The following is a 12,336-nucleotide window of genomic DNA, read 5'->3' as shown; positions in this document are numbered from 1 at the left end:
GAGCATAACATAGCGGTTAGCAGATCAATGAATGAGAGGGCAGCATTACCAGAGTTGCCCATATATACCACACCATGTTACAGCACAATAGGGCTATTGCAGACAGAAACAATACTGTACTACATCGATGTTTCCTGTCGGCTCAATTTTTGAGTGGACTTTGCTGTTCCGATGAGCATGAACGGTATACGAGTGGAGTGACTGAGCGGAGCACACACGCATAGAGCGGAGAGCGTCACACCACGTGAAAGTGAAACCTGAGCGGTGAACTAATTTTTGGCAGCCGAAATTTCGGTGCATCTCTAATTATTGGCGACATCAGAAATGGATATTATATAATAGATGCTTTTTTAAACATTTTAGCAATTTAAAAATATTAAAAAATGATTTTTTACACGGCACCCCTGCTCTCGACAGACGGCACCCCAGGGTGCCGCGGCACCCCGGTTGGGAAACACTGCTCTAGGGTATAAAGGGAGTAAGAACTCTTTGTAGAAAGTCAATTAAAATGCTGAGGTAATGTCTTCTGGGAGTGGCCTCGGATAATTGCTGCGGTTACCCTGTGCCTTTAAACTGCTAGATGTAAATTCTGCTGAGTGGGAACAGTGTATCAGAGGCATTTTTCATCATATCAGGTACCCTCTATGAATTCAATGTCATGAATTCTGTAGTCTTGGCATAAGGTTGTGTGCATTATTGGACCAAATAAAAAAGCTATACTGTATATACTGTACAGCATAAAATCCCTCAGCATTCCTTATATGTACAGACGTGATCAGAAGTGTTGGTACCCTTGGTAAATATGATCAAAGAAGGCTATGAAAATTAATCTGCATTGTTAATCCTTTTGATCTTTTATTTAAAAATTCACAAAAATCTAAACTTTTATTGGAGAATAAGAATTTAAAATGGGGGGAAATATCATTTTGAAATAAATGTTTTTCTCTAATACACATTGGACACAATTAACGGCACCCTTTTATTCAATGCTTTTTTGAAACCTCCATTTGCCAAAATAGTATAGGAGTTTTCTCCTATAATGCCTGATGAGGTTAGAGAACACCTGACAAGAGATCAGAGACCATTCCTTCATCCAGAATCTCTCCAGACCCTTCAGATTCCCAGCTCCATGATGGTGCTTCTCCTCTTCAGTTCACCACACTCATTTTCTATATGGTGCAGGTCAGGGAACTGGAATGGCCAGGCCAGAAGCTTGGTTTTGTTCCCAGTGACCCATTTTTGTGTTGTTTTCAAGGTTTGTTTTTAGATTATTGTCCGGTTGGAAGATCCAAACATGGCCCATTATAAGATTTCTAACAGAGTCAGTCACTTTTTTATTTTTTTTATCTGTTGGTATTTGATAGAATCAATGATGCCATGTGTCTAAACAAGATGTCCAGGACCTCCAGCAGCAAAATAGGCCCACAACATTAAAAATACAGCAGTATATTTCATTGTACACATGGGGTACTTTTTATCCCTGTGTTCACCAAACCCATCTTGAGGGTTTGCTGCTAAAAAGCAAATTTTTTAGTTACATCTGACCAAAGAAGCCAGTCCCATTTGAAGTTCCAGTTGTGTCTGACAACTAAATATGCTGGAGATTGTTTTTTGGTGAAAGAATTTTCTTTTCTTGACAGTATATTTCATTGTACACATGGGGTACTTTTTATCCCTGTGTTAACCAAACCCATCTTGAGGGTTTGCTGCTAAAAAGCAAATTTTTTAGTTACATCTGACCAAAGAAGCCCGTCCCATTTGAAGTTCCAGTTGTGTCTGACAACTAAATATGCTGGAGATTGTTTTTTGGTGAAAGAATTTTCTTTTCTTGATTTTTTTTTTTCTTGAAGCCCTCCCAAACATCATGTGGTGATGTAGGTGCTGTTTGATCATTTTTTAAGGTTTTCGGACCCCGAAACTCAACCTTTTTCTGCAATTCTCCAACTGTGATCCTTGAAGAGTCTTTGGCCACTCAAACTCTCCTTCTCATCGTGCATTAGGACGATATAGACACTAGCGTTGGGCGATGTCTACCAAATTGGCATCGGATGATGTCTACAGTGAAACATCGCAATGGACGATGACATCGGGATGACATTCATATTCAGAAAGGCACGGAAAACAAATAACGATGGCTAACGTGTGCCTGTTACATTACAGTACATCAAATTTAACTTACCACATAAACAGAGTAAGGAGATATGACTGAGGACAACGGTGAATGATTTGCAGATCCTGAGCACCACTGACACTGACTTTCAGAACATGGTCCTAGGGGGGGGGGGGGGGGGGGGGGGTAGGATGATCACAATGCTGGCTCAACATCTTGAAGTCTATCAGCTATTGGCGATGGACGATGACATCGTCTATCGGCCCAACCCTAATAGGCACATGTTTTCTTCCAGGCAGATTCATAACATGTTCTGTTGATTGGAACTCCTTAATTATTGCCCTGATGGTGGAAATGGGAATTTTGACTGCTCTAGCTCTTTTCTTAAAGCCACTTTCTAATTTGTGAAGCTCAATTATCTTTTGCTGCACATCAGAAATATATTCTTTGTTTTTTCTCAGTGTGATGGGTGATTAATTTGGAATTTGGGCTTTGTTTTCCCTTCTATTTATATTTCTGTGAAACAGGAAGCCATGGCTGGATAATTTTATGTTCATAATCACCCTGGTGTGCTCAAAATTGTGAATATGAATGGGAATATATTTCATATATATTTTACTCATAAGAATTTCTAGGAGTACCAGTAATTGTGTCCACCGTGTATTTGAGAAAAAACATTTATTTCATAATGATATTTCCCCCCATTTTAAATTCTTATTCTCCAATGAAAGGTTAGATTTTTGTGATTTATTTTAAATAAAAGAGCAAAAGGATTAACAATGCAGATTTATTTTCACAGCCTTCTTTGATCATATTTACCAAGGGTACCAACAATTCTGACCATGTGTGTAAGCTATTTAATTAAATTTGAAGGAAAAGGGTACTCTTGTCTCCAGGTGGTGTCCGTTCACGCACTACCAGGATTGAGAGAATTGCAGAGACATCTTGTGGGAGAGGAGGGATATTACACATACTAGTTTTGCATGAGCATGCAACTTATTTTGGAAAAAAATTCTTGCGATGCAAGTTAATTTGTTTGTTTGTTTTTAACAGAATAACTATCTTGTGTTTATGGCTGAGCTCTTCTGGTGGTTCGAGGTTGTTAAGCCTCCATTCGTCCAGCCTCAGGTGCTGGAAACTGAAGGTAGACTAATATTACAATAGAATGTATTTCCCAGAATTATTAGCCAATGGTGTTTACGTTTATATACTGACACATTTGTCTTGTCCTTTATAGCACCAGCCCCTTCACTGAAAAATCTGCCATCTGTGCCCATCTCAAAAGTCACAAAGAAAAGTTTCATGGAAAGACCTCCTAGTCCGGACAAACCAAGGTATATCAGAAAGTCTCTTTTATAGAAAACTTCCCCTTTCTACTTTATTTACTTTGAATGCCTGTTGAAGTTCAAATGTAGAATTGGATGGATATTCATATTTTTTTATGTTCATGTTAAAGTCTCCCTCTCCGACCTCAACCACAGAATTCAGGCTCAGGTAAAGTTAAAAGACCTAAAAGAAAATTTATGATAACAAAATATAAGTCTTGATTTGAAATGCATCCAGTACTATGTTATATGTGTGCTTTACAGGTGAGATCAAGCGATCAACCTCAATGTCATTTGTGGAAAGCTTCATGGGTACTTGGCCCAAAGAGAAGAAGTAAGTGCAAATTAATTTCATTATTGAGAATTAAAGACATCGAGTTTGAAACTACATGCCATTGGATACCATCCTCTCTTCTTTCTCCAGGTCTGCTGCTCAGGGAGTGTCCTTTGAAATCCCATTTGATAAAGAGAGCACCAATCAAACACCCACTGGCCGAGGGATGACTCGGTCTGTCAGCACTGAAGGTTTTGGTTTCAAGATACCCCACGGCACCAGGGGCATCAAGAGAAACCTGTCCTTTCAGCCGGTCAACGGAAAGAACATGGGCATCGAGGAGGAAGGCTGTCCTGACAGCCTGTCAGGAAACCATAATGGCCGTCTAAATGGCTCAGGGCCACCTAGCATCGAAGAGGCTCTTGAGATCATCCACAACTCAGAGAAGAAATCTCAGAGCCCCAGGGACCATGCGCCTAGTGAGGGCTTCTTTCTTCACCTCCAGAATAAAAGTGAATTGAACCCTGAAGCAAAGGATGGCGAGCTAGTCTCAGTTTCAGAAACGTCCAAAGGGGTTGCTAGCACATCCACCACTGAAGTAGACACCGGCATACATGTGTGGACGGAGGACATCCAAGAGACCCTAGATGAGGACTCATCCCTTAGGGATTGTACTGTCAGTATGGAGCTTGATACGGATCAAGACTTTGAGGCAAGAGCTTGCCATAGCCAGGGCTCTACAAGCCCATGTCCCAGCAGCCTAAGCAGCAAGTCCCCTGCCGGGAGCGCCCCTGCTTTTACACCTGGGATTAAGATGACCAGCTTTGCTGAGCAGAAATTCCGTAAACTGAATCCAAACGTAGAGGCCAAAGGTGCTGCATCCCAAAGCACAGCACCAGACAGTTCAGATCTCGGCATTCCTCACTCTGTTTCCTGGGCTCCTTCACCTGAGGTCAGCCCTGCACATCAGCCATCCAAGGATCCGGCCCAGGCCATGGCTGCAGAAATGGTGCAGCTGCGCATGAGACTTGAAGAGAAGCGTCGAGCCATTGAGGCTCAGAAGAAGAAAGTAGAGGCTGCTTTTACCCGGCACCGTCAGAAGATGGGACGCAGTGCTTTCCTCACAGTTGTCAAGAGGAAAGGAGTAGATGGCACCTCACCTTCTCAAGAGGACACTCCCAGCTCAGAGGGAAGCAAGACGCCAGCGGAGACACCTCAGCCCGTCAAGTCTCCGGTGAAGTCTGCGGGGGAGGACGGTACATGCGAGGCGGACCTGATGGAATACACACGCTCTATTGAGAAGCTCAATGCTTCCCTGAGCTTCTTGCAGAGTGAGATGCAGCGGCTGGCCCAGCAGCAGGAAGTAATCATGCAGATGCGGGAGCAACAGGCTTGGGTTGTGTCGCCACCTCAACCTTCGCCACAGAAGCAAGTGCGAGAGCTCAGAGGGAGTGGGGCACGCTCTTCAGGCTCTCCCTCACCTGCAGATTCTCCTAGAGCTACGCATGGTTCCCCTACAAACCTTAAGAGGAAGTCTGCTTCTTTCCATTCCAAGACACCAAGGACACCCAGACCCAGTGAGCTAAAGATCACTCCTTTCAACCGAGTCCTGACCGTTCCACAGTCAGTGGACAGCATACCACGCTTGAGAAGGTTCTCCCCATCTCAGTCCGTGCCCTGCTCATTTTCTTATTTAGGAAAAAAGAAGAAACCACCATCAGGAGCTGAAGCCACAGACAAAGACATAGAACAAGGCCTTGAGTCATTGTCAATTGAATGTTCTGCTGGTACCATCACCTCCCCAACCAAAGAAACCCAACAGGCTGTAACCGAAGACGCTGACTTGTCACTCAAGGACCCAGTAGATAGGGGAGAGGAGAGCAAGATGGAGAACAAACCAACTGAGGAAAGGGAACAGCTGAAGGAGCCAACAAATGCGATTAAGCCGGCTGTGGAATCTAGTGTGTCGGAGGTTTTGTCGCAGATTGTAATGGAGACCGTCATTGTCACTCCCACTGAGCCAGTTGACATCACCCATCAGACCAACAAAAATTTGATTGAGGTTCCACTGTCTGTTCTCAAGCCCCTGGATGGACAGGCGTTGGAAGAGGAAGGCGAGAAGGAGACTTCAGGGGAAAATCTAGACGATGATCAGAAAATGTGCTGTGGATTCTTTTTCAAGGTAGATATGAATGTCAGAGGGTCCTTGTCTTAATCTGTAGATTAAGAAACCTCGTAAATAAACTCTACTACTACCATATGTGAATACTTAGTGGTGAATGCTAAGGCAAGTGTCACTATTGCTATAGCTTACTGTTAGCAGTTTGAACTTAAAGGGAAGGTTCACCCAAAAATTCAGAACACAAATTAAGATATTTTAATGAGATCCGAGAGCTCTCTGACCCCCAGCAATGTAACTACCATGTTGAAGGTAGTAAGGACATCGTTAAAATAAGGCTCTTTCGCATAGTTTCTTTAGTTAACATAGTTCTAGGAACTAGCCAGCATGGAGAACCAATTTCTCCCTCGGGCCATTTTCCTGGTTGCATTCGCACCGGCAGCAGGAACTCTGAAGCGGCCCAGGTGACATCTTTATTCGTGGCATTTACAAACATCAAACGATGAATGGAGGACGCCACATTCAGATTTGTTTTTGATGTGTCTCATGGGTTTCGTGATAATGGAGATGGAATGTGAACACACAATTTACGAGATTAAAAGAGCACAAAAATCAGACTAAATCTCCTATGACAACTTGCAGTGTTATCATCGAGGCTGTGAAAAGAACAAAACGCTGCAGACAACAGGAATATGCCGTTATTGGTATTTTCCATGTTCGTGGAGTAATTATGTTTACATGGATTTTTAAAAATGCCAGGTAGCTGGTGTTTCGAGCTAAATTGGTTCCCCCAAACCGAGTTCCTTGAACTAAATACGTTCCTAGTTCCTGCGGTGCCAAGACGGCAAAAAGCGGGAACTTCCGCCAATAGTTTTAAGAACTATGAAAAGGTTCCACCGGTGCGATAGCGCCTATAGTCCATATGAACTTGGTTCAACTGTAATTTTATCAAGCTACAAGAATACTTTTTGTGCGCAAAAACAAAAAATACAGAAACAAAAATAACGACTTTATTCAACAATTTATTCCGCATGCATCACAGTACTTTTGTGAGCGCACGTCGACTGACACAGAAGAGAAGAAATTGTTGAATAAAGTTGTTATTTTTGTTTTCTTTGCACACAAAAAGTTTTCTCTTAGCATTATAAAATTAAGGTTGAACCACTGATGTCACATGGACTATTTTAACATTGTCCTTACTACCTTTCTGGGCCTTGAATGTGTCAGTTGCATTGCTGTCTATGTAGGGTCAGAAAGTGCTTGGATTTCATCAAAAAATATCTTAATTTGTCTTCTGAAGATGAAAGAAGGTCTTACGGGTTTGAAACAACATGAGGGTGAGTAATTAATGACAATTTTCATTTTGGGGTGAACTATGTCTTTAAGGTAATTTACGTGTTAAATTTAGGTATGATCAACTCTTGTCACACACCATTTGGTCTATGAACATGAATGCTAACTTAAATTATATGGTTTGTTGAGGATATTTTCTTGACTTGATGGCGAGCTATGTTGTCTTGGGCCAGCAAGTAACCACCTAGAGAACCTTAACAATAGCCTAGCAATTTGTTAAAACCACACAGAACAACTTAGCAAACAGCTAACAATGTTCTAGCAACTATCCAGAACACTTAAGCAGTGTGGTGGCAAGTGCCTGCTACATTTTATTAAGAAACTTAAAAAAATCTAGCTGTTTTATCTGTTAAGGGCCACAGTTATAACCCAAAATGGCGTATTATCATAGCTTTAGCTCAGGAAAATGCTGTGTGACTATATAACATGAAATTATTTTTAGTCGCAGAAGGAGGTTAGCTTGGGACAGATCCCTAGAAAATGCAGCTGTTTGATCTAGGTCAGAAAAGTCAAATAAATAATTTATTTTATGGTGTTAGTGTTCTGCAGGGAATCTGAGCAGTGTAGCGGATCTGGCTCATCCAGACTGGTCACATCAACATCAGTATATTGCCTTCAGTTTCCTTGTTCAGATACTTGATAGACATGAACATAAGACATTAACAGAGATTCTTAATGTCCATTCTGATAATGTGTTCATGTTGTAAGGATGATATGAAGGAAGAGGACAGCATGGCCATAAAGCGAGCAGCACTTCTGGAGAAAAGGCTGAGAAGAGAACGGGAGAGCCAGCAGAAGAAACAACAGCTGGAGGCGGAGCTTGAGCAAAAGAAAGAAGAGGCCAGGTAACACCCAGCCCAGCTGTCAGTCACTAAATCTAAACTCCTCCCCCTCATTCTTAATTGCAATATTTGTCTTTTTCCACAGACTGAAAGCAGAGGAAGACCGCATGAAGAAGGAAGAAGACAAAGCCCGACGGGAATTTATCAAACAGGAGTACCTGAGGAGAAAACAGCTGAAACTTATGAAGGACATGGACACGCTTGTCAAACCGCGTCCTGCGGGGGCCAAACAGAGGAAGCCACGGCCCAAGTCCATCCACAGAGATGTGATTGAGTCCCCCAGGACTCCTGTCAGGGCCATGGCAGGTAAAGGGTGTCCCCTACTGGCAAAGCCCGGCACTGCATGCTTTGTGCTACTCTCAGCCTTTTCCTGTCCAGCTCACTGCATCCCTCTGTATTTCCTTCTAACAAGTACTCTAGATCTTTACTTGCTCTAAATATTTATTCTAACCAATTTATTAACTTTCTAACTAATTTCCAACTAATTTCAAAGTACTCTTTTGAATTAATTTAACCAATCTGGCTGAATTATTTTAGGAATCTTTCAAATTACACTCTTTTGTGTGTGTTTAGACAGTTTGAAGAAGTTAGAAAGGTAATACCTTAATTGCAGAGAGCTGTACTGTTATGAGGGTAACACAAAGTTCGGCGGGCTTGCTGTTATCTTGTGTAACTGTGGGTCCTGTCCCATTTTGTTTTGCATCCAGGTTCACGACCTCGTGTTTTTTCAGTGTCCAGCCTGTCTCTGGCGTCTCTTGGCGATAATGACAGTGTCAACTCAGATAAGAAAACACAAAGGTAAGAAGCACTTCAAGCAGTCAGCAGAATGAGAATATGTTTACTTCCTTGTTTCCCTGCAATTCTATATATTTCTCTAGCTTTACTGTACAATACTAACCCAGTGTCCTTTGAATTCTCTGTATTTTTTCCTTCTTGTTCTTGAATGGTCTTGCTTCTTAGAAGCAATAGCTTAGCATCTGGCAGTCTTTTCTTCTTTTTGAGCTCTCCTCATGTGAGAAATAGAAGGTCAGTCCTAGTTAAGAAAGACTCTTTGCGCTTCCATCTTCTGTTCAAGAAGAACATCCTGTTTTGCTTTGAGTTCGGCAGCAACACGAGGAACGATCCCCCATCTTTGAACAATAAAGATGGCTACTATAGCTCACCCATCCCAGCTTTTTTTGTTTCATTTTGTCATTGTTAAACAAGCAAAGATTTAAGGTCACTTACCCTTTACACTGGCACTGAATGGCACTGAAACTTCAAAAACACAAAAATAAATATCTGCACTTCACACTTTTGCTAGAGGCTTATTTAGAAGCTTCCATAATGTAAACTTCTTAATACATGTTGCTGGTCTTAACATGCATTTAATATTCTGTTGCTTTCTCCAATACGTCACATTAAAAGTATTTTATTTTTGTTGTTTCATTTGATGCTGATACCAGGGAAATTACATGCATAAAAAAAATATTATTTATGATTAAGAGCTTTAATTCAGCCACTGCTTGATTTTGCATGAGAGCAGTTGTTGTTAGTGGATGTATCAGAATCTGATGGATTGCAGGACTCAGTTTTTCATGTCACCCCAGTAGGCCTGACTCAGCAGACGGTTGCCTGTCGCCCACTCGCTCCAGCAGCCGTAACGGAGAGAAAGACTGGGAGAATGGTTCGACCACATCCTCACTGACATCCAACACCGAATACACAGGTTCAAATACTAACATTTTTCACAATATTTATTGGCTGCGGCTCCACCTCCAGTCCAGCAGAGGGAACCTGTATACTGTCTACATCTAAGCTTTTCTAAATGACCAAACGTTTGAACATACTGAACATAATAAAATTTTTATGTATCCACCTTATTCTTCAACGCGGAAGTAAGCATATGGGCGAGACTTACAGTTCATTAGGCGCTGTAGGAAAATAACGAGAAGAATTACAACATGCAAACTCGCTCCAGCAGCCGTAACGGAGAGAAAGACTGGGAGAATGGTTCGACCACATCCTCACTGACATCCAACACCGAATACACAGGTTCAAATACTAACATTTTTCACAATATTTATTGGCTGCGGCTCCACCTCCAGTCCAGCAGAGGGAACCTGTATACTGTCTACATCTAAGCTTTTCTAAATGACCAAACGTTTGAACATACTGAACATAATTAAATTTTTATGTATCCACCTTATTCTTCAACGCGGAAGTAAGCATATGGGCGAGACTTACAGTTCATTAGGCGCTGTAGGAAAATAACGAGAAGAATTACAACATGCAATGTGTTCGTAATTAAGATAATACATTAAAATAATATTGTAAGACACACCAATTTGCAATATCAAGCAGCAAAACAAGCAGTTTTGTACAGCTAAAAATAGCTGTATTTGAAGGTACAATAACTTTTATATTGTGTTATGACATTACATAATACCACCTCTTTGCTGCAGGTCCCAAATTATATAAGGAGCCCAGTGCAAAGTCAAATAAGCATATAATTCAGAATGCTTTGGCACATTGCTGTTTGGCTGGCAAAGTCAACGAAGGACAGAAAAACAAGATTTTGGAAGTAAGCATGTCCATTTTACAATTATTACTACTATTATTTAGTAATGATATTTTATTTAACAAATAAATTAAATGAATAAAAAAACAATACATAATATAAATTTAATTTGTGCATTTAATTAAACAAATTTTGTATTAAAAATTGTGTAATGTTGAATAGTTTTTTTTATGTGTTAATTTAATTAATTTTATTCCCCCCATTAAATTTATATTATACATTTTATTCATTATATTTATTTGTTTTCTCAAGGAAATGGAGAAATCAGGGGCCAACAACTTCCTAATCCTGTTCCGAGATTCCGGCTGCCAGTTCCGCTCGCTCTACACCAACTGCCCTGACACAGAGGAGATCAACAAATTGACCGGCATCGGTCCTAAAACCATCTCGCGCAAGATGATCGACGGCCTCTACAAGTACAACTCTGATAGGAAGCAGTTCAGCCAAATTCCAGCCAAGACCATGTCGGCAAGCGTCGATGCCATCACGATCCACAGCCACCTGTGGCAGACCAAAAAGCCAGGAACGCCGAAGAAAGTAGCGGCCGTGAAGTCCTAGTGTTTCTCGACTGCAGACGTACACAATCTCAATGCACTTGTTTGTACATAATGGAATCCTACAACACTTTTTACACTCTTCCATCAGTTGTCGTTCGGACACACAAGATTATGCACAACTGGAATGTAAAACTCTATGGGGTGGCAAATGGATCAAACTCATGTGAGACTGTGTGATTCAAGTTGTTTTACTGCACCGCGTACGTGTTGTTTTTATATAAATGTGCCAAAAAAAAGGAAAATAATGAAAAGTTGTCATTGATGACCTGTTATTTTAATTTGGTACACTAAAGCACTGAATGTTCTTAGTTTGTACAGAAATCTCGCACATATGTTGACGTGTGGCCTTATGTTGCTTTTTGTCTATGTTTTTATTTAAAATATTTTTTACGACTGTCCTGATACGATTGTACGGCTGCTTATGGAAAGGTTCTCACATGCATAGCTTGTGATTATAACAGTTTAGTACTGTAAGGGAATCCTGTCATATCTAGTATTCAGGTGTATCAATAAATTAGAATGTCGTGGAAAAGTTCATTTATTTCAGTAATTCAACTCAAATTGTGAAACTCGTGTATTAAATAAATTCAATGCACACAGACTGAAGTAGTTTAAGTTTTTGGTTCTTTTAATTGTGATGATTTTGGCTCACATTTAACAAAAACCCACCAATTCACTATCTCAACAAATTAGAATAATTCATAAGACCAATAAAAAAAACATTTTTAGTGAATTGTTGGCCTTCTGGAAAGTATGTTCATTTACTGTACATGTACTCAATACTTGGTAGGGGCTCCTTTTGCTTTAATTACTGCCTCAATTCGGCGTGGCATGGAGGTGATCAGTTTGTGGCACTGCTGAGGTGGTATGGAAGCCCAGGTTTCTTTGACAGTGGCCTTCAGCTCATCTGCATTTTGCATTAGCTGATTGGCATGTCACCATATTCTAATTTGTTGAGATAATGAATTGGTGGGTTTTTGTTAAATGTGAGCCAAAATCATCACAATTAAAAGAACCAAAGACTTAAACTACTTCAGTCTGTGTGCATTGAATTTATTTAATACACGAGTTTCACAATTTGAGTTGAATTACTGAAATAAATAAATTTTTCCACGACATTCTAATTTATTGAGATGCACCTGTACATTAACCAGTGTGCTAATGTGCAGTGAGTGGTTTAGTTTGCAGGCCGAACC

The 12,336-nt window shown here is 40.7% G+C and overlaps 1 protein-coding gene across 4 annotated transcripts in view; it reads left to right on the top strand.

Moving 5' to 3' along the window:
* Positions 1–11,690, top strand: part of LOC107593333 (calmodulin-regulated spectrin-associated protein 2) — a 66,652-nt gene extending 54,962 nt beyond the window's left edge. For 2 of the 4 annotated variants that reach the window (XM_016283017.1, XM_016283015.1), the window contains 11 exons: positions 3,164–3,254; positions 3,348–3,444; positions 3,567–3,604; positions 3,700–3,769; positions 3,860–5,891; positions 7,890–8,026; positions 8,109–8,329; positions 8,731–8,821; positions 9,613–9,731; positions 10,468–10,586; positions 10,836–11,690. In XM_016283017.1, coding sequence (XP_016138503.1) covers positions 3,164–3,254; positions 3,348–3,444; positions 3,567–3,604; positions 3,700–3,769; positions 3,860–5,891; positions 7,890–8,026; positions 8,109–8,329; positions 8,731–8,821; positions 9,613–9,731; positions 10,468–10,586; positions 10,836–11,141 — 3,321 coding nt within the window. In that variant the 3' untranslated portion in view covers positions 11,142–11,690. The other 2 variants (XM_016283016.1, XM_016283018.1) reach the window with 2 other exon arrangements.
* Positions 11,691–12,336: the final 646 nt, after the last annotated feature.

This window comes from Sinocyclocheilus grahami, unplaced genomic scaffold, assembly GCF_001515645.1.
Source record: "Sinocyclocheilus grahami isolate Dianchi unplaced genomic scaffold, SAMN03320097.WGS_v1.1 scaffold169.1, whole genome shotgun sequence".
Lineage (NCBI taxonomy): Eukaryota > Metazoa > Chordata > Actinopteri > Cypriniformes > Cyprinidae > Sinocyclocheilus > Sinocyclocheilus grahami.
This window is presented reverse-complemented; position numbering and strand designations above follow the sequence as displayed.